The sequence below is a fragment of the Trichosurus vulpecula genome, chromosome 1 (genome assembly GCF_011100635.1).
Source record: "Trichosurus vulpecula isolate mTriVul1 chromosome 1, mTriVul1.pri, whole genome shotgun sequence".
NCBI lineage: Eukaryota > Metazoa > Chordata > Mammalia > Diprotodontia > Phalangeridae > Trichosurus > Trichosurus vulpecula.
The window spans coordinates 80170598-80193216 of NC_050573.1; the positions used below are offsets into that span (position 1 = coordinate 80170598).

The 22619-nt window shown below is 40.2% G+C and overlaps 2 protein-coding genes across 3 annotated transcripts in view; one reads left to right on the top strand and one right to left on the bottom strand.

Annotated features, from left to right (window-relative positions):
- On the bottom strand, window positions 1-16383 carry LOC118833616 (zinc finger protein 501-like). The gene is made up of 8 exons (XM_036740995.1): window positions 16163-16383; window positions 15965-16067; window positions 15773-15866; window positions 2050-2065; window positions 1332-1564; window positions 979-1229; window positions 300-606; window positions 1-188 (listed from the first exon to the last, which is right to left on the bottom strand). Exons 1-8 carry the CDS (start codon window positions 16381-16383, stop codon window positions 1-3), a joined length of 1413 nt encoding a protein of 470 aa, XP_036596890.1.
- Window positions 16153-22619, top strand: part of LOC118852772 (myelin-oligodendrocyte glycoprotein-like) — a 16792-nt gene continuing 10325 nt past the window's right edge. The window contains exons 1-2 of one of the 2 annotated variants that reach the window (XM_036762475.1): window positions 16215-16428; window positions 17150-17215. The gene's annotated coding sequence lies outside the window, so the exon portion shown is untranslated. Of the gene's footprint in view, window positions 16429-17149; window positions 17216-22619 lie in introns of both variants that reach the window. The other variant, XM_036762467.1, reaches the window with a different exon arrangement.

Below are 22619 nucleotides of genomic sequence, written 5' to 3' on the forward strand. Positions count from 1 at the left end.
CTAAATTAACAGATCCCTTTTGTTGTGAATTCTCTGATGTTTAATGAGTTTTTCTCTCTGACTGAAGGCTTTTCCACATTCATTACATTTGTAGGGTTTCACTCCAGTGTGAATTCTATCATGTTGAATAAGAACTGAGCACTTAGTGAAGGCTTTTCCACATTCATTACACTTATAGGGTTTCTCCCCTGTGTGAATAAGATGTGAATTCTGGCTAAAGGCTTTTCCACATTCACTGCATTTATATGGTTTTTCTCCAGTATGGATTCTCTGATGATGATTAAGATTTGATTTGCTACTGAAGGCTTTCCCACATTCCTTATATTCATAGGACTTATCTCCAGTATGAATACCCTGATGTTGAATAAGAGCTGAGCTCTCACTAAAAGTTTTCCCACATTCACCACATGCATAGGGTTTCTCCTTAGTGTGAACTCTCTGATGAACAATAAGGGATGAGGTTTCCTTGAAAGCCTTCCCACATTCAATGCATTCATAAGGAGTTTCTCCAGTATGAATCTTCCGATGTTCAACAAATTTTGAGTTCTGGCTAAAAGTTTTTCTGCATTCATTACATTCATGAGGTACCAGTCCAATGTGAATTCTCTGATGTTGAATAAGGATTGATATCTGAATGAATGACTTCCCACATTCACTGCATCTGTAAGGTTTCTCTCCATTGTGAATTCTCTGGTGTTGAATAAGATTTGACCTTCAACTGAAAGTTTTTCCACATTCATTACATTTATAGGGTTGATCTCCAGTATGGATGACCTGATGCTGAAGAAGAGCTGCACTCTGGTTAAAGGCTTTCCCACATTCATTACATTCGTAGGGTTTCTCTCCAGTATGAATGCTCTGATATCTAATGAGAGCTGAGCTATAACTGAAAGTTTTCCCACATTCATTACATTTAAAGGGTTTCCCTCTAGTATGAATTTTCTGATGTTTACTAAGATTTGAACTTCTCCTGATTGCTATTCCACATTCTTTACATTCATATGGTTTCCCTCCAGTATGGATTTGCTGATGTTTGACAAGATTGGAGATTCCCCTGAAAGTTTTTCCACATTTATTACTTTCATAAGGCTTTTCTCCACTGTGGATTCTTTGATGTTTAACAAGACTTGAACTTTGGCTGAAAGTTTTCTCACATTCATTGCATTCATAGGGTCTCTCTCCAGAATAAATTCTCTGATGTTGAATGAGGTGTGAATTGCCTCTGAAGGCTTTCCCACACTCATTACATTCATATGGCTTCCCTCCAGTATGAATTCTCTGGTGTTGAATGAGGGTTAAATTTTGATTGAAAGCTTTATCACATTGCTTACATTCATAAGGGTTTTCTCCAGTGTGAATTCTCTGGTGTTCAACAAGGATTGAGTTCTTACCGAAGGTTTTGCCACATTCACCACATTCAAAGGGTTTCTCTCCAAAATGAATTCCCTGATATTCAATAAGGTGTGATCTTCGACCAAAGACTTTTCCACATTCATTACATTTATTGGGTTTCTCATTAATATGAATTTTCTCATGCTCAATCAGGTTTAAGCTGTCTTTGAAGCTTTAGTCACAGGTATCACATTGATCCACTCTCTTCCCTATAGGAACTTTCAAGTGTCTAACAGTGCTTGGACTAAGATTAAATTTCCCAAATTCATTATATTCCTGGACTTGTTCCTTTGCGTGATTTTTCTGGTAAATTGTTGTAACTGGTCTGAAACTTCTTTTTAGGGAAAGGGGTTTGTTCAATTTTTCCACCTTGAGTTTTATCTTCAAACACAGGTCCCTGGGGAATATCCACTATAAGACTTTTCACTAGCTTTCCCTGGGATTCCATTTCTTCAGAAATTCCCTGCTTTAGAGTCACCTCTTTGTTCTCGGTGGTGATTTCACATAATCTGAAATGATGAATAAAAATGTTGTTTCATATGAAAGAAATCACTGGGGTAAGAATAGGACAAACCAAAATAAACTATATTCTACTACTTCTGAATATTAGGCAAATTCTCCCTCTCTCTCGAGAAAAGGCTACCTTCCCTCACTTACCCTTTCCAAGCCTCTTCTAAGGGTTGGGAGAATATGAAAGATTAAAAGGAATAAAGAAGTATATTTTCAGGGAAAGGGGGAGTGGCTATAAATTTGTCCTTATGTTCCATAGCCCTCAATATCTTAGCAGTTAACAAGGTCATAAAAAGATTCTATTGTGTGTCTAGCACATGCTAAGAAGAGGATGCTCAGGTCTTACTTCCACTTTCAAATCTTTAGAAGCAACAGCCCCCATCCATCAGGGTCAGAGGACTTTAATCTCTTCACAGGAAGAGTGAGTAAGGTTTGGGGGGGACCTTAAGATGAGATGAACAAAGAGAAATAACTGCAGGAGGGAGTGGGGTATAATGAAAAGAACACTGGATTTGGAGTCAGAAAACCAGGTTTCTAATCCCTACTCCAATATTTCCTAATTGAGTGACTATGAACAAGTAATTTAACCTTTCTGAGCCTCACTTCCCTCATTTGTGAGAAGGAAGATAATATATGCCACCTAAGAGTTCTGTGAAAAAAATATTTTATAAACTTTGAAGTGCTGCATGTGTATGATTTATTACTAAGTGTAAAAAATTGATTATTTTCCTTTTCTTCCTTAGGATTATTAAAACTGGAGTGAGGGGTGAGGAGGCCTTGAAGGCAGTGAGAGGGGAGGGGGAGGAGGCCTTGAGGGTGCTGAGATGAAAATGCCGTTGAAGGGTGAGAAGAGACATCCTAAAGGTAGCTAGATGGAGAAGCCCTGTTGCCTCACTCCTCACTCTTAGTCCTATAGGCACACACATAGGTGTAGCTATTTTTCTACAGCATGCAGGTACCTGGTTATACAACCAAAGTATCACTCAATCTAACAAATATTTTTTGAGACCTGTATGCCCAAACTGTCCATAGGCCCCATAGGGAATTAAAGAAAAGGAGACAGACAGGAACCCTGCCTACAGTTGGAGGGAGAGATGAGACAAAATTCAACTGATGAGACAATTAAATGCTATGCTCTGAGGTTCTGACTGATTGTAGGCTATAGACATTCAGAGAAGGGAGAGATTTCTCTATATGCTTTCTGCCTTAGTGATCATATCTACTTTTAAAGTTTCAAATAATCTCTGTGTGATGACTCAGAAATCTATACCTCCAGCTTTGACTTTTATCCCAAGCTTCAGATCCATTTCTCCAACTGCTTGTAGAACATGTTCTGATGTACACCTCAAATTTAACATGTCTACAATGTAATTAATTTCCACCAAAATCTGCTGCCCCCCTAATAACTTTTTTATTTCTCTTGATGGAACCACAATTCTCCAAGTCACCCAAACTTAAATCCTTAGTCACTTCTGATTATCTCCCTATCTCACAAATATCTCTTAAATCTATGCCTTCCACACTGTGTGCTTCCACTTCCTCTCCTCACTCTCTTCTAAACGTGCTGCATTCCTTCTGATCTTGGCTACATTTGTTTTATTTCTGCAAAATCTTTTTAATTTAATGTAATCAAAACTATCCATTTTACACCTTAAACTGCTCTCTATCTCTTTCTTATTCACAAATTGTTCACCTGTCCATAAGTCTGATAGGTAATACATTCCATATTCTTCAGATTTTCTTGTGATATCTCTCTATACCTAGGTTACATATTTATTTTGATCTTATCTTAGTAAATGGTGTGAGATATTGGTCTGATCAGGCTTCCCATCGTTCAGCTGAAACTGCTCACTGCAGAGTTATCAATAACCTCTTAGTTGCCAAATCAAGTGGCCTTTTCTCAACCTTTATCTGTCCTAACCTCTCTGCAGCATTTGGAACTATTGATCACTTTTTCCTGGATATTCTATCTTCTATAGATTTTCTTGACATTGCTTTCTGCTGGTTCTCCTCTTATCTGTCTGATCACTCCTCAGTTCTACTTTGTTAGATCTTCATCCATGTCAAGCCCACTCGCCATGAGCATTCCTTATGATTATATTGCAGACTATCTTCTCTTCCCTTTAAGGTTTGATTTCTTGCTCCTCTACTCAAAACTTTTAAGTAGCTTCCCATGGCTTACTGAATAAAATCTAATTTTCTTAGCTTAATATTCAAAGCCCTCTACAATCTGGCTCTAACCTACCTATTCAAACCTATTTCATAGTTCTTTCTTTCACATACCCTAGACTCTAGTTGTAACTCCCCAGACATTGCCTTTGCTAATACCATTCATAATGCCTTCTTCCCATCTAAATATACTGAAATCTACCTTTCAACATTTAGTTCAAATGTCACCTCTTCCATGAAGTCTTTACAAGAACCAAATGTGTCAGCTAAAAAGACACTAAAAAGACAGCTCTCTCTCTCTCTCATTCTTTCTCTCTCTCTCTATCTCATGTGTGTGCGTGTGTGCATTTCTTCATGTCTCTGTCTCTGTCTGTATCTCTCCTCATAGAAGTTTTTATTAACCTCCTTTATGTCATTCATCACATCTTACTCTGTATTGTTTATAACTTATAAAATGTCTCACAAAAAGAAGCTTAAACAAAGGTTGGCACAGTGTCTTCTACATTTTTGTATTTCCCTTCCCTCAGACTAGAATAGTCCATAAATACAGCAGGTTCTTACCAAATCTGAAGTATTGTCTTCAGTTCTGGGTGACATATTTTAGGAATGACAATGATAAAGTGGAGAGTATTCAGGGGAGAGCAAATAAGTTGGTGAAAGGCCTTACAATCATTCTATATGAAGGAGCTGATGATATTTAGCCTAGAGAATTCAGGGTTTGGTGAAGTGGTGAATATGATATGTCTTTAAGTATCTGAAAGGTTATCACATAGAATGATTGTATTTGTTTTGCTTGTTTCCAAAATTTAAAACTAAGGTCAATGGATAGAAGTTAAAGAGTATTAGACAGGCTGACTGTAAGGAAAAACTTGCCAATGTGGAGTTGGGGATGGGGAGTTGGTTCTTACCCAATTGACTTCCCCCATGCCAGGATATAATCAGATATTGAGATGCTAATCTAACTGTAAAGATGGATATATTTACAAGGGTAAGTGACAATGTATTAATGTGTCAGCAAGGTATGAATGCTTTATGAAGTATAAAGTTCTCCTTGATGGAATTGGAGGACTATCTATCTATCTATCTACCTATCTATCTTAGAGGCTGCCAAAAGGCTGGCAACATGCCTGGTGGCCATTAAAACACTAGCTTACTAAGCTTTATAGTCATTAGAAGTCAGGAGCACCTTTGTGGTTTGTGACCTCTATGCCCATGCTAAGAAGGCATGGGAAGAAGGAATTTTCTCATTTATTCACATGGCACCTTTCAGCAGATCTACTTGACCCATAAGAGACACTGTATACAAAAGGGAGCAGACACACACACTCTCCAGACAAGGATTGAGAGGAAGTCAAGCCAGATAGCTTAAGAAGCATGATCCTTGGTGGTAGAGAAGAGAAGAGAGTATGGATTCAAGAGAGAATTCACCCTGCCAATCAAGTTGTAGAGAGGAGGAGGCCCAGGGAGGTCCCCTGAGGGACCTAAGTGGAGAGTGGTATAAAGACACTTTGAGGAAGAGAAAAGACAAGAGACAGTACAATAGCAGGGGCATGAGTTGGTTTGGCTACTTGGTTCCCTTTGCATATGCATCTATACCATCATACTACAAAGTTGTGTCTACTCCCTCAACTGATACCAGGTGTATTTGTGAGAGTGTGTCCCAGGTTTATGGAGGAATGTTCTATAGCTACTCTTCTTATCATGTGAGCAAATTGTATATATTGGCTAATTATTGAAGGGAAGCTGACCAGTGGGGATTTCTTAGTTGTAATGTTAGAAGCCTGGACCCACAGGATGCTCCTTTGAATCCAAGATCTCAGGTATGCCTTTCAGGGCCTAACCTGTGGGTGCAACTTGGGAACCAGCTGCCCAGAGCATGTGCTACCCTGACAATTGGAGCTATATCAAAGTAAAACAGACTGCCTAGGGAGGCTGCCCTTGTGAGTTCTTCAAGTGAAGATTCAAGGAAAAAGCAGTATGAGGGTGTAGTAATGACACAGGTAGTATGGTGCTTAAGATCATGGAGAGACCGAATACATTACTGAGGATCATTGAAATTAAAATACCTGATTGAGTATTTTCAAGAGGGAGCAGGGACTCATGTTGAAGATATCCAGTACATGACCCAAGGGAAGAGTCACTGACACAGAGCAGAACAGGAGATGAATTCACAGGGGCTCCTGGGGCTCCCATCTCTGCCTCCAAAGTACCTCCTTTTGTTCCAAAGTGCCTCTGACCTGGGGACCATAAGGGACATGATAGATGAGGATGAGGTGCTGAGAAAATGAAGACCCCAATCCTAGAAGAGAAACCATGGGAACCGTAATAACATGAAATACTGGACAGCATTTCATAGCATTTTAGTATTAGAAGGGACATCTGGCATCATTTATTCTAATCTATACCTGAAAAAGAATCTATAAATCTGAGAAACTGGATTGTTCAGTATCTTCTTCATGCCCTCCAGTGATGGTGGACCCTTGCCATTTCCAGAATGCCACAAAGATCCAGGAGGTAGGACTGGGCTTAGAGATTTTGTCTTTGACCCCATTGCCATGCCATGCCATCCAGAACCAGGTTCCTGTTTTTGTTCCTCTGAGAAGAAGAAATGTGGTCTTGCCACTGGTCAGGTCAGCAAACATTTGAGAAGTTTCAGCATATCCTGGGGAGGTGCCATGACTAAAAATGCATGTGGAAAAGATCTGGGAGCTTTAAAGAGCTAAAAGCATAACATGAAAAAAAATGGCAGGTAACACAGTATCCAAGAAGAGGAAATAGTTTTAACTGTACTCTGTTCTGAAACACTATATTCAGTTATGGTTAACAGATTTTAGTAATGATGGTAACAGACAAGATGGCTTCTACAGGACAACAAAGACCATGAGAAAAAATACACCAGGCAATATGAGGAATAGTTAAAGAAACTGAAGATATTTAGTCTGGAGAAAAAAGCTGGATTGGAGGAAAATGATCATGAAGAATTGAAAGACTCTCACGCAAACAAGTTGGAAGACTTGCCTTGCTGGTCACTGAAGAAATTACTACAAGCAATGTGTTGTCGTGCAAAGGCCTGCATATCTTATTTACATTTCTTTTATTTATTTCTATTTTAATATGTTATTATCTGTAAATGATATTTACAGTTTCTCTTTTTGTATTTATTCATGAGTTCTTTATGGCCTAGAGGATGATTTTTTAAAAAAAATGTATCAAGTATCCCTTTATTTTCTCTAAGATTTCCATTCAGCTTTCTCCACAAACTTATCAAAATAAGGATTTCAAATATTCTGTTCAATTCTGGTTTCTGTTTTTCTTTATCCATTATATTTGTCATATGCCAAAATATTGTCAATGAACACCATATACATGTGTTTGTATATAGGCATTTCAATTGCCCTTTCCTTTAAGTGATTAGCTGCTATGCAATTTGGTGAATGTACATTTAATATTGATAGTATTCCATTGTTTAAGGTACTCTTGGGTGCAACACAGCTTCCTATTTGTCTGTCTCAAAGCTATTTTTTTGCCTTGTCTGAAGTCATGATTGATGACAACATCAATACCGTGAACACAGTGGTACAATGGATTTGGAATCAGTAGAATTGTTTCTTCCTACCTGCATGATCTTGGGGGAAATCACTTAGCCTGTTTGGGCCCCAGTTTACTCAATTGTAAAATGGGGAGGTTGGACTTGACAACCTCTGAGTTCTTTTCTAGCTTTAAGTCTATAATTTTATGAACTGGATATTTTGGCTTCAATTGAAATAGAATAAATTTTAGTCTAGACTCTCACTTTAAATATTTATTAAATATTTAATAATTAAATGTATAACAAAATTATTTTTTAAAATAAATTTATAATACAAATTTAAATAACTTAATATTAAATAAATAAATCCCTATGTTTTAGTTATGTTTCCTCCAGGCAATTTATTAGGCTGTTTTCTAACCCAATCTGCAAGACTTAACACATTTCTCAAACTTACTGTGGAACCCAGAGCAATCTGGCTTTTGACCCTGTATTGGCCATTAAGGTGGGACTTTTTTACTGTTTTAGAATGCTAAATTAATTAAATGTCTTTGATTGAGCCTTACTAGGTGCAGAGCCCCAGGCCCAAACCCCTAATTACTAGGTGCTAAGCCCAAGTGGGTGTGAAGCCCTCAGGGTCCTAAGGGGAGTTGCTAAGACCAGAGCCAATAGTAGGAACCTAAGTTCTGGTCACTCAGATGATGTTTGATGATGTCTGAAGACACTATAAAAGAGAGAACAGAGCTGTTTGCTTGAGGCTCTCACTGCTGGAGGAGTGTTGGTGTGGGACTCTGGGCAGCCACTCTAAGAGCCTCCTGGCTCATCAATCCAGATGTTGATGCTTTCCTGGTAACTATGAATTGTGACTTGGTCTGTTTATATTGTATATGTTTGTACTTGCTCTGAAGTTCAGGTTGCTGGTTTTTCCTCCTGAACTAAGTGAGTTTATATGTATATGTTGGATTAAAGTAAGATTGTTAACCCCTTAATGTTGCTTTCCTTAGTAAAGCAGATCAAAAGAACCTGTGCTGACAGCGTTCCTGTTGTTGGGCTTGTGTTGGTCTTTCACCCCCACAGCAGCTGCTAGCCGAATTATTGCTACAGACCCCACCACTCAACCAACTGCTTTCTCCAGGGTTGCCAATGAGCTTTTAACTACTAAATCCGATGGCTGTTTCTCAGTTATCATTCTTTTTGGCATCTTACCAACACCTGACACAATTGACCACCCTCTTCTCCTGGATATTCTCTCCACTACTGGCTTCATGAAAATTCTTTCTCTTGTTCTCCCCCTACCTGTCTGTACCCTTTCAGTCCCTTTTGCTGGATTATCATCCATGTCTAATTCTCTGAGCATTGGCCTCCTTCAAGGCTCTGTCTTGGGATATTATCTCTTCTTCTTATATACTCTCTTTTTGAACTTATCAGTTCCCAAGGATTCTGTTGTTATTTCTATGCAGATGACTCCCAAACCTACATGTTCAGCCCTAATTCTTTTCCTGAGTTCCAGTCCTCTTTCAGTATATGCCCAATGGACTTTTCCACCTGGATGTCTTCTAGGCATCTTAAGTTCAAACTCATTATATCCCTCCCTTAACTTCCTACTATCCTTCTAGTTACCCAGGTTCACAACCTTAGTGTCATACTTGACACTTGTTAATTCTACCTCTACAATCTCTCTCCTGTCTCTCCAGTTACATGGTTATCACCCTAGTTCTGGTGTTCTTCAGACTCCAACCAACCTTTTCAAGCATATTTCACTTTATTCCCCTTCTCTATGTTCCATGCCCACTAGCCTTCTTGCTGTTCCCCAAACACAACAGTCTATCTCCCGCCCAGCTGTCTTTATATTCCTTTCTTTACTTAGACTTTTTAATCTTCTTTCAAGGACTTATCCAAGAGCCACTTTCTTTATCCTCCTCATTGTTATTGCTTGCTTCCTCTTCAGATTATATTAATTTTTAGTTTTCTGTGACAATATACACAGAATTTAAGAGTTGGAAAGTAACCTTAGCAACCACCTATATGTAGCCTAACCCATGCTCCCCAAAAGAATGCCCACTACAATATGCTTGAGAAGTGGTTATCCAGGTTTTCTTAGAGAACTCCAGAGCAGGGCACCCTGTCACCTATCAAAGCAGCTCATTTCATAAACAAACACACACTCACACACACATTTGTTGTTCAGTTGTTTCAGTCATGTTTGACTCTTTGTGACCCCATTTGGGGTTTTCTTGGCAGAGATATTGGAGTGATTTGCCATTTTCTTCTACAGTTCATTTTACAATTAGGAAACTGAGGCCAAAAGTGTTAAATGCCTTGGTTAGGGTCACACATCTATTAAGTGTCTGAGACTGGATTTGAACTCAAGAAGATGAGTCTTCCTGACTCTAAGCCTAGCACTCTATTTACCATACCATCTAGTTGTATGTATGTGTGTGTATAACATTATAATTATAAATACTATACATATATACAATGCACATATATGTATGTATGTATGTATGTATGGAATTACTAGGAAGTTTTGCAGATAGCAAGCCCAAATTTACCTTTTTGAAACTTCCCTCTCTTGATCCTGGTTCTACCTTTTGGGGCCCAAGAGAATAAATTTAATCCTTCTTCCACATGACAGCCCTTCAAATGCTTGAAAATAATGATTATTTCTTCCCTAAGTCTTCTCTTCTCTAGGCTAAACATCCCCAAATCCTTTAACTGATCTCCATGTCACATGAAGTCAAGGCCCTTCACTATCCTGGTAACTCTCCTATGGATACTTTCTAGTTTGTCAATGTCATACAGGGTGTCCCTAAAGTCTGTACACATAGGAAAATTGATGGCAATGTGGAGTTATTGCATTGAGTTCACCTGAATTTTGCAAAGCACATCAACCTTTGCATCACAAATGATGGAAACCGTATTGAAGATGTTATCTGTTAATATTCCAAGTAAATAAAATATGGTTGAAAATTTAATTCATTTCATTTCTTGAAAATATGCATTTTTGCTTATGTGTCCAGACTTTAGGAACACACTATATTCTCCCAGCAAAATGTAAGGTCCTTGGGACTGGAACTTTTTTTGTTCTGTCATTATATCTTCAGCATTTACTCTCAGTGAACACCTAATAAACACTAATTGAATTAAAGCCATGAGGTCATGAACCTGGGGATGTTAGGAAGAGAAGTGGGTCTGGGGTAGAAGAATCACAATTTATTTTGGACATGTTGAATCTGATATGCTTATAGGACATCCATTTGGAGGTGAAATTCAGAAGAGAGACCAGAGTAGAAATATAAATTTCAGTCATTTACTTAAAGATGTTAAGGGGCAGCTAAGTGGCACAGTGGATAGAATGCTGGGCCTGGAGTCAGGAACACTCATCTTCCTGAGTTCAAATCTGGCCTCAGACACTTGTCAGCTGTCTGACCCTGGGTAAATCATTTAACTCTGCCTCAGTTTCCTCATCTGTAAAATGAGCTGGAGAAAGAAATGGCAAACCACTTCAGTATCTTTGTCAAGAAAATCTCAAATGGGGTCATGAAGAATTGGACATGACTAAAAAATGACTGAACCAACTTAAAGATGATAGCTAAACCCATAGGAGCTGAGAGAGAGAGAGTGAGAGAGAGAGAGAGAGAGAGAGAGAGAGAGAGAGAGAGAGAGCGCACACCCAGAGAGATCTTTTGGGTGTCCACTCATGTAAAACTGGGATATGAATGATGATCCATCAAAGGAGATAGGGAAGGAATACTCAAACTAGTCTGAGTGGTGTCATGAAAACCCAGGGAAGAGAGAGCATCTAGAAGGCTATCACATGTTCACTTTAAAAAACTGGTTTGTTTGTGCCTTCAAACGAGGTCATTATATTATTAGTTTTACTTAATTACTTTACGTTGTTCCAAGACCCCTCTCATGGAATAAAAAGAAGACATGAATAAAACCTTTTTTTAAAAAAAATTGGTTTACTACTAATTGATTCTGCCACCTCCACATTTTTTGGTCTTAGGTCTGGGCTGTTCTGTTCTTCCAAGAATCAACCATTTAAAAAAAGATTTTTCCACCAATTGTTCCAAGCTGTCAAATCTTATGCTTGTCTTTTTTTCCATGGTTGATTTTATATCCAATTTTATAGATACCACATCTCCTTTCATCACTTTTACTGAGTTTATTAATCACTTTGAAGATTCTTCAGGTGATTCATTTTTGCTTCTGGGCATCTATTTTTCTTTCTGGAAATTTCTTTTTTTAACCCCCAAATGTTCATTGTATTGGGACATTTTTTCTTTCTTTTTTTTTTTACACTTTTTGGGGTTATTTTTAAAATTTATCTATTTTTAGTTTATGACATTCAATTCCACAAGCTTTTGAGTTTAAAATTTTCTCCCCCTCCCCAAGACAGCATGCAATCTCATATAGGCTCTACATATACATTCATATTAAGAATATTTCACATTAGTCATGTTGTAAAGAAGAATTATAACCAATGGAATGAACCACGAGAAAGAAGAAACAAAACAAAACAAAACACAAAAGAGACAGAACAAATAGTACGCTTTGATCTGCATGAGGAGGGACATTTTTTTCTTAGTTATTTTTTGGTTACTTTTCATTTTCCTGTTAGGTTATCTTCCGAGGAATGATTTTCTTCTACCTTTTTTACTTGTTTTCTTTATTAAATGTGGCATAGTTTTTGGTATTTTGAGGTGAAGTTGGGGAGATGAGCTCAACCATAATCTCATTTAGCCATTTTGGGATCCTCATCTGAACACCTCTATGACAGCCTATTTTCATCAATGATGTCATCAGAGGCATCACATTTGGAACTCAATTCTTCAGTCTATAAAGTGCTACATCAGGAAGTAGAAATAACACAAGAGAAAGAAGGAAAGAATGGCTAGTCCAGATGGCAACATAATCTTGAAAGCACTAGATTATCATTTTTACAAGATCTCAAGAGGAAGAAACCCAAAGAATAGGGGAAAATAACCATCAATGGTGATAATAATACCCCCAAAGGGGTAATTTAGAGGACATCAGTAAGTATTGACCCATATGCTTCTATTTGAAATCTTTATGAGAATGATCTTCATCTATTCACTGGGTATGTAATGAACAGATAACCTTTTGTAAATGATTTTTTATAGAAGACTTTAGAGTTACACAGCTGGTGGTCAAGTACAGAGTTTATATAAGATGTCATTGTATTTGAGTACAAAAGCTTTTGAGTCAGTTGAGCAAATTGCAGTTTTAAAGGCCTTCTCTTTCACAGGGAATCTCTTGTGTATGTTGAGATCAGACAGGATTCCTTGATAAATGCAACAAAGATAACTATTCTGTTATTAAACATTCCTCATATTTATTCACATGAGGAATAAAACAGGAAGATATATGCACAAGGAGGAGTATCACTATCATGGTGGATGTCCTATGAAGATATCAAACTGAAGAAGGATTCTCTACCAATGATGCCTTCCAGATGTTCCTGTTTGTGGGTAATCTTGTGTTTATTGCATCATTCCCCAGAATAATAAGGGCCTGCCTCCTAAGGAGGTCCATGGCTACCAGAAGGAGTTAGCCTAACTGTCCACACAAGAATAAGCAAATAAATGAAAAAAAATCCATACTATTCTGAAAATGACATGCACCTGGAAGGCCAGTCTACTGGGTCCCGAACAGTTACTGCTGATGGAGAATGAGTTGAGTCCAGAATTACCCTGCATTTCAGAAATTCAACAATACTTTTAACTAGTCCAAGGTGAATCTGACATGAAAGCCTGTCTTTGAAGTAAGTTCTGATGATGCTATGTGGTTTTGAGTTTTGAACTCCACAAATATCAAAGAATCAAAGTTGCTGGTTTATACCAGCAAAAATACTAGTACATTGGCCTATCAGTAAGGTGCATGATGGGAATAAATTGGAGCATATTTGCAATGAGAATTTATATAGAAGTAAAATGAAACATATTGTTCAATATGTAAATGAACAGAAAAGAAGTGGGTAGTCATGTGGCAAAAGAGAGAACAGTCAGATTGCTATATCAGTACTCACAAAATGTAAAAAAGTACTGGAGAAAGGCCCAAAGTACATTGGGTAGATTCCATGTGGAGGCCCTATAGGAAAACACAAACATCAATTGCATAAAATCAAAAGGTATAGAGGGGTTGCAATCTACAGTAAATGGGAGGAATCCATCGATGAGATCATAGATCCACTGAAGTATTAGAGGGCCAGGGTTCAGGATATAGGCTGAAGGTCTCCCTTCTGTTCTCCTTCCATGGGCCAAAAACACTGACATTTAGGACGTGGGGGCAGTATCATAAGAAATTTACAGGGGCAATAAAGACCCTTCCTCCTATATTGCAATTCCCAGAAATCTTGAACATGACCACCCTTCATTTCTGTGGCAGCTAGGTGGCATTGAAGTTAGAGTGCCAAACTTGGAGTCAGGAAGACCTTGGGTTTGTATTCTGGTTTAGACACTTACTGTAGTTGTACAACCCTAGGCAAGTCACTTAACTTAGTCTGTTTCTTCATCTGCAAAATTAGGATAATAATAGCATCTATCTCACAGAGTTGTTGGGAGGATCAGGTGAGCTAATATAAAGTGCTTTACAAACCATAAAAAACTATATAAGTGCTACCTAGATCTTATTCTGCCCCTAAGTTTAAATAAGTCCCAGAATCACATAAAAGACCCATGATGACTTCTAGAAGTGCCCTCAGGCCTGGGTGGCAAATCCTACAAAAGCATATGTTGGGTGGGTAGAGATGAGAGTGATGCTACATGGAACCCAAGACAGGCAATCAATCAACAAGCATTTATTAAATACCTACTATGGGCAAGGCACTGTACTAGTAGGCTGTGGGGACATGAAGATAAGTTCCCCATCAATGGATACCAAAGAACTTCTTAGAGAAGACCTTGAAGGGAAGACTGAGAGAAGCAAGTCTAAGGAGAAGAGAGAGTAAGGACCAGAGGGAGAGGAGAGGTCTCAAGAGAGGGAGGAAAGAGGTAAGGGAAAGGGCAGGTTTCAGGTGAGGCAGAAGAGGGCAACAGAGAAAGAAGATGGCCCTGGTAAAGGAAAGGAAAAGGAAGAAGGGCAACAGAGGTCTTGGGATGAGGAAAAAAAGAATTGGTAAGAACATGCTGAGGTCCAGGAAGAAAAGAACATAGGTATAGAAATAGGAAGGGAGGATGAAGGAACAGGGATGGAATCAGAGCAGCAAGGAGGAGGGGACGGAGGATGGGAAGAAAATGGAGAGGGAAGAGACAAGTATAGAAGGGTCTGAAAAGGTAGGAGTAGGAATGTTGAAGCAGAAAGTAGAGCAGGGAAGGGATGGATTGGAAATGGAGGAACAGAGAGGGGAGAGGATGAAGAGAATGATGGATGGGTAGAGAACTGAGGAGAATGAATGAAGATGGGATGGATCTGGAAGGGAGGGGGGAGGGAATGAGATGGAGGGAAAGAAGGTATAGAGCCTATGGTGCATAAAGGGGAAGGGACTGAGAGGGTTGGAGATGAAGCAACAGAGGAGAAAAGAGGAAGGAAAGAGTGGAAGGCAGGGAACTGAGGGACATGTAAGGGGGAGGGAATGTAGGAATGGAAAAGAGGGTGGGGAGATGGAGGGACAGAAGGTGTGGGGATAGGGAGGTAGAAGGGGCAGGGATAGAGTAGCAGAATGGGGAAAGGATAAAGGGCCGAAATCCTAAGGAGAATGAAAGGGGAGAAATGGAAAGAGGAGGTAAAGAGGTAGAGGGGGTGAAGGGGAGAGGATTGAGTGGGTAGAAAAGGCTGAGATGGATGGATAGAGGGGGAGAGGATGAAAGGCGGAAGGATAGGTATGGGACTAAGGAGGATGAAGGAGAAGGAGAGAAGAGGAGAGGAGATGGTGGGGTAGAAGGGGCAGGGATGGAGGGGCCGAGGGGTGGAGGATGAAGGGTCAAGGGCCTGATAAGGTGTGGAAGTGGATGTTGAGGGGGATGGGATTGAAGTAGAAGGGATGGAGGGACAGATCCAGGAAAGGAAGAAGGGGAGGACGGATGGGGGTTGAGGAGGAGGAAGAAGGGAAGAATGGAAGATGGAGGGGAGAGGGAGGGGCTGAACTAGGGGCCAGAGGAAGAGTCCCTCGTTTGGAGGGTCTGGGCAAGCTCGGAGGCGGAGGCTCACCTGGGGCGGGCACCGGGATAGGCTTCAACTCGAGGCCCCGGAGGCATCGAGCCACCTCCACAGCAGGAGTCAGACCAGAAGGGCGCCGGAGACCCTATCCCGAAGTCCACTCAATCCGCTGGCACTCTGCGAAAGCCTCGTTGTTGTCTCAGTGGTCCTACTACTGTAGGCTCTGTCTACTGCAGCACCTACCTTGTCCGGGCGGATGCGGAGGGCAGCCTCACCTGGAGAAGGGGGCCGAGGGGCTGCGCTGGATTCCAGGCGCAGTGGTCCTAGAGGACTGGAAGGGGCGGGGCTAAGAGGATAAGGAGATAGAAGAGTCCATGGGGGCGGGGCTACAGCGCGGGAGAGAAGATGGGCGTGGTTAATTGGAGGGGCGGGGCCAGGGACCTGCCCTGAGGTCTGGGAGGGTTCTGCAATTTCCCTTGCCCCTCGTCCCCACTGTCACTTTCGGTTTCTGAGTTACTGCAGCTAGCTAGTCCGCGCTGGCAGCAGAGCCCCTTCCTCATAGAGACCGATCCCCAAGCAGGAGTCCCCAGGCCTGGATACGACCGTCTTTCACTGATAGTGAGAGTGCAGCTTCGACCCGTCTGTCCCTTCTGTAGACTCATCCGCTCCAGAGACCCAGAGGCGCGCCCCCTGAAATCAACCCGAGGGTGAGTGGTAAATCCTATTTCTTGCCTCACCTCTCCAGCACATACCCTCTCGCACCTTAGAGCTCATACTGGTTTGTACCCCCGGCTCCCCACCTCATACTGCTTCCCCAGAACTCAAATATTTCCCGCCTCTCAGAGATTACTTGGGTGTGTTTCTCCCCGCAGAGGGCATATGGGTCAGTTTTGCCCTGCCCTACCCTTCTTTATCTCTCTTGGGCACATGTAGCAGCCTGCCACTACCTAGCTCACATGAATGGCTCTTCAGGGTCCCGTGGATCAGCTCAACAGCTGCAGTAGTTCTTGTGGGTATACTGTTGACAGGTAGGCAATCAGGGATGTAAAAAAGTCTTCTCTATTTGGAGGCTCAGGGGTCTCTTGCCAGAATAAAGACAAGCAGTACTTCTTCCCCTTTCTTCACTCCTTTGAGTTCCAGGGACTGCTGTGTACTTGGTTGTCACCACCCATTCTCCCTATATGGTTTAATTCCTCCTAGGCCACCCAGCTGGAAGGAAAGCAAGCTATTAGCTATTATTATTCAATTCACCCCTAAGTCATTCTAGTGAAAGCCATCTACACCTATTGCTTCCACTTCCACCAGTCTCCCTCTCAAATGCTCTGCAACCTGGTTTCCAGTATCATTCAACCAAAACTTCATGCAGGAGGCAGAATTTCTATATAATTCAACAAAAACATATTTAGCATTAAAATTTTTGTGTTCCAGACACTTCACTAACTGCTGGACATATCATCATTTTATCCTTACAGTCACTCTGGTGGGTAGGAGCAGGTACGTAATAAATATTTATTGACTTATTAACTGAAGTGCCAACTTTTTTTTGTAAGATAGATTTGGGAGGAAAAAAAAATGAAAAATAGCCCAGGCTTTGCCTTTGAGAAGCCTCCAGTCAACCAGAAGGATACATAGATCACGTATTTAAGTTTATTTAAAGCTTAAATGTACACTAAAACTTTTGGGACACAATGCACATAGTTGTATTTGTCCTTCGTTTTCGAAGAAGACCATGGCATCAGAGAAATGATGACGTGACTTGCAGTTGACTTTGATTTGAATGAGGGAAGGCTGTATTCTCCAAGACTGAGTATGACAGGGAAAAGGGAGAGAGCTGGGCAAAGTATTCTAGGAAAATTTGAGGAGGGACAGAATATTTTCAGTGGAGACTTAAGGAGATGTCACCTGAAATGGTACTTGTAGGAAGAGAAGGGTACAGCAGATGATGGGAGAATATTCTAGGTGTAGGAGGACTAATGCACAGAGATGAGAGATGCTATGAAGATTGGGGAATAACTAACAGCACAGTTGGGCTGCAAGAGCACGTAGAGGAGTATCATGTGAAATAAGACTGGAATGAAAGAGTGGAGGACCTTGAATGCCAAGCAAAGAAATTTATATTCTAGATAGCAGGTAACTTGAAAAGTTTTTGAACAGAAACATGATCTTGTCAGATCTGCATCATTAGTCAGTCAACAAGCATTAATTTAGTGCTTGTTATCTGCCTGTGCTAAGCACCAGGGAGAAAAAGAAAGGCAAAAACAATCCCTAGCCTCAAAGAGTTCACTTGCTAATGGGGGAGAAAGCATGTAAATAACTAGGGACATACAAAATGTATAGAGAGAGTGGATGGAGTGCATTCTTAGAGAGGGGTAGTGCTCCAGCAGAAGGTGAGGTTTGAGCTGTTTCTGGAAGGAAGCTGAGGAAACTAAGAGGCAGAAATGAGGAAGGAGAGCCTTCCAGGTGAAGGGAACAACCAGCACAAAGGCAGAGAGATGAGAGGTAGAGTGTGCTGTTCAAAGTACAGCAAGTAGGCTGGTAGAGTTTGTGGGGGTGGGAGTAGGGAGTAAAGTGTAAGAAAGCTGGGAGGGCAGGAAAGGGTTAAGTTATGAAGACCTTTAAATGCCCGGGGAATTTATGTCATGGCAGCTGGGTGAAGGATGAGCTAATTGAGAGATTAGACGTAGGGATACAACTTCAGAAGTTGTTATAGTAGTTCAGGTTAGAAGTGATAAGGATTTGAAGCAAGGGTGGGTGCTGGGAGAATAGAGAAAAGAAAATGGATTCTAAAGATGATGCAGAAGTAGAACAACAGGACTTGATAGTTGTTTAGATTTAGAGATGATGGAAAGGAAAGAGGACTCTAAGGTTTCAAACCTGCATGATTCAGACAGGGGTGGGTGATGGTGTTATCAAAAGAAATAGGTTATTTACTGGGAGAAGGAGGAAATTTCAGCCTGGGTTATGTTGAGTTTTAGTTTCTGACAGCATCTGAAAGGGCACTTGAAGGAAGAGAAAGATGTTATCTGTCAGAGATGATAAAGGGAAGGTATCTTCCACCTGGGATACTTCCTGGACAAAGGTACAAAGATGTTCAGTGGCAATTGGAGAGTGTGTTAGGGAGAGACTTGGGCAGAGATGTAAGTTTGGGAGTTTTGTGCATAGGTGATAAGCCCTGCCTGGGAGTGGCAGAGATCATCAATGGAGAAAACAGAGAAGTAAGAAACTGAGAACAGAACCTTGTTGGACCTAGAGACTTGGGCAGAGATGTAAGTTTGGGAGTTATGTGCATAGGTGATAAGCGCTGCCTGGGAGTGGCAGAGATCATCAATGGAGAAAACAGAGAAGTAAGAAGCTGAGAACAGAACCTTGTTGGACCTCCACACTTCAGGTGCCAGGAGGAGGACATAGCAGGAGGATCTCACTGGCAGAGAACCCAGAGAAAATAATGCCATGGGAAGCAAAAAAAGGACAGAATGTCAAGGAGGAGGTTGTTAATGATGTCAAATGTTTTAGAGAAATCAAGGAAGATAATGGTAGAAAAAAAAAAAGTCACTAGATTTAGCAGCAAGGATATCATTAGTGACAAAGAAGATAGATGTTCCAGCAGGAGTCGTGGGGATAGAATCTAGATTCTAAAGAGGCAGTGGGTGGTGAGGAAGTAGAGACAGCAAGTATGGGCTGCTCTTTCCAGCAGTGTAAAAATGAAAGAGGATGATCACTTTGGGTAATGACATGGTCAAGGGAAGGTTTTGTTATTTTTTTTAATTAATTGGTTTTCAATTATGAAGCATTTATTTTCTTTTTCTCCCACCCACCTTCACTCCCCACTGGGGCATGTGGGAATGGGGAATAAGAAAAGCCCTTTGATCAAACGCAGAATGAAGCAGAACAAATTCCCAATTGACAAAGTCTAAAAATGTGTCTTAGCCTTCGTATTAGTCCATCACCTCTCTGTCTGGAGGTGGGTAACATTCTTTATCATCAGTCCTCTGGAATCATGATTGATCAAAGCTCTTAAGTCTTTCAAGATTCTTCATCTCTACAATATTGGCGTTATAGTACAAATTGTTTTCTTTGTTCTCATCAGTTCATACAAACCTTCCTAGGTTTCTCTAAAAAAAATCACTTTATTTTTTACAGTACAATAGTATTCTATTACATTCATATTCCATAATTTGTTCAGCAATTTCCCCAATTGATGGGTATCCCCTTAGTTTCCAGTTTGGGGCTACAACGAAAACCGCTATACAAATTTTTGTACACATAGGACCTTTCCTCTTTCTTTGATTTCTTTGGGACATAGGCCCAGTAGTGGCATTACTTTTTCAAAGGATGTGCACAATCTAGTAACTCTTTGGACATATTTCCAAATTGTTCTCTAGAATGATTTGACCAATTCAAGGCACCACTGAAAGTGCATTGTATTTGTTTTTCTGCAGCCTTTCCAGTATTTGAATTTTCCTTTTTTGTCAACTTTGACAATCTGATGAGTGTGAGGTAGGATCTAAGAATTGCTTTAATTTGCATTTCTCTATTATTAATGATTTAGAGAATTTTTTTCATATGGCTTTAGAGAGCTTGGATGTCTTTCCTTGACAGCTGTCTGTTCATAGCCTTTGACCAGTTATCAATTGATGAATGGCCACAAAAATTCAAGAGAACTAATAATGAAACATGCTACCTACATGATAGTGAGGTAAAGAATTCAGAATACAAACACACACACACACACACACACACACACACCTTTTGGACATGACCAATGGAGAAATTTGTTTTCCTTTACATACATGTTATGAGGGCTTTTGTTTTTCTTTCATTCTCAACTAGGGGAGGGAAAAGGGTAGATGAGGGACTTTGTTGATTGAAAATACATTTTTTAAAAGAGAAGAAAAGCTTTGGAATAACCACTATAGTAATTGTAATAAGAAATCACAATTTTAAAAAGTGTTGCTGTACAGCAGTGAGTATCTAGTTGAGGTTAAGGAGCACAATTGTTTACTGAGGCCACTTAGCATTATTGTGTGACTTTCACAAGCAGTGTTTGTTGTTCTTGTTCAGTCATATCCAACTCCTCATGACCTTGCGGACATTGTTCACTGAGTTTTCTTGGCAAAGATACCAGAGTAGTTTGCCGTTTCCTTCTCTAGTGGATCCAGTGGGTCCTATTCTTAGGTGGAGGGTAAGTGACTTTCCCAGAGTCACATAGCTAGGAAATGTTTGAGGCTGTATTTCAACTCAGGTCTTCCTGACTTTGAACCCAGTGCTTTATCCACTGGGCCACCAGCTCCCCGAGCAGTGTTCAGCAGCTCATGAATAGGAATGAAAAAGGCAGGTGTTAGTTGTGAAGATTAGAAATTGATGATTAGAAGAATGAATATTAGAACGACAAGGATGTGTATGTTTGGGGAGAACTCAGGGGTAGGGATGATTCCAAATGATTTCGAGCTGATTAACCTTAGAGTTAAGAGTGTGAATGAAGGGAAGTAAGATCAAAACAAGGGTCACAGACTAGGAGAATATGGAAGCATTGATGTATCATAGGGCATGTTGAGGATGAATACTAAGTCCATGAGGAAGCAAGGAAAGTAAGAGGACAGGGTATTACAATCAGATGGGAGAATTTCAGAGTTCATGGAGTTGGAGGTAGAGTAATTTCAGGTAATGCTGAGACCATGACCACCCCTGTGGATAAATGGGGTAGAGAGGAGACAAATTCTGTGCATGTTGAGTTGATGAACTGAGAACCAAGGGGTTGTCAACTTAAACATCAAAGTCACCAAGGAGGGGTGTGGTAGAGGAGAAGATGGCAAGTCAGGTGGTGAAATAATTAGGGCAGAGACCTTTAAGAAATTTATATATGTTGCTCATCAGCATTGTATGTTCAGGGAAATGGGCAAAAATACCCCTATATCAAAGGTAAACTTGCATTTACAAGACATCTCAAAAGGTCTTTCAGTTGAAGTCTCCTTGTGCTCAGAGAACTGTGAAGGAAGTCCCATTTGGTCTCCCAGGGAGTCTTGGCTCTGTCCCTGACTCATTTCTTTCTTCTTATCTTCAGAAACAGTCCTGTCCAACCCCTTTCTTTTTCCCCTAATCATTGGCCTCCTGATCATGCCCATCCCTTGGCACAGCGCCTTAGTAAATGCTTGATAAGTAAGTGTTAACAAGTGCCTTCCTTCCTTCCTTCCTTCTTTCCTTCCTTCTTTACCTCCTTCCTTCTTTCTTTCCTTTCCTTTTTCCTTCCTTACTTCTTGCCTTTCCTTTTCCTTTTTTCCTTCCTTCTTTCCCTATTCCTTTCTTCCCTTCCTTTCATTCTTCTCTAACTTTTCCTTAACCGTTTCTTTTGTTGTACCTAGCCATTCAGTAGATTTAAATGAATTCTATGAGATCAGAGAACATTAGAAATTTTCCCATGTGTTCTATCATAGTTGTGGAACAGTGGAACCTTTTTGGTTGTATAACAAATAAAATAACCGTAGGGGAAAAAGTAGATTAATTTGATTATATAAAAGCAAAGGATGTTTGTGTAAATAAGGAAATGCTTCCAGAATAAAAAGGAGAGAAACAGATTAAGAACAAAATCTTGGTGATAAGCACTTTTGACAAAAGTTTGATAATAAAATCAATGAGGAATTGATACCAGTTTGTAAGAGTAAGAACTATTTCCCTCACCGGATTAATGGTCAAAGGAATAGTCAGGAATAGTCAGTTTTCGAAGAAGAAACATAATTATGGAGAAATTATAGAGGGACATATTTAGGTTCCATGTGTGGAAGGAAGAAACTTCCTAACAGTCATAGCTCTTCAAAAATGTTGTGAGCTGCCTTGGGAAACACTGGGTTCATTGTCCCTGGAGATATCTAAGTGAAAGCTGACCCATTTGTTAGGTAAGTTT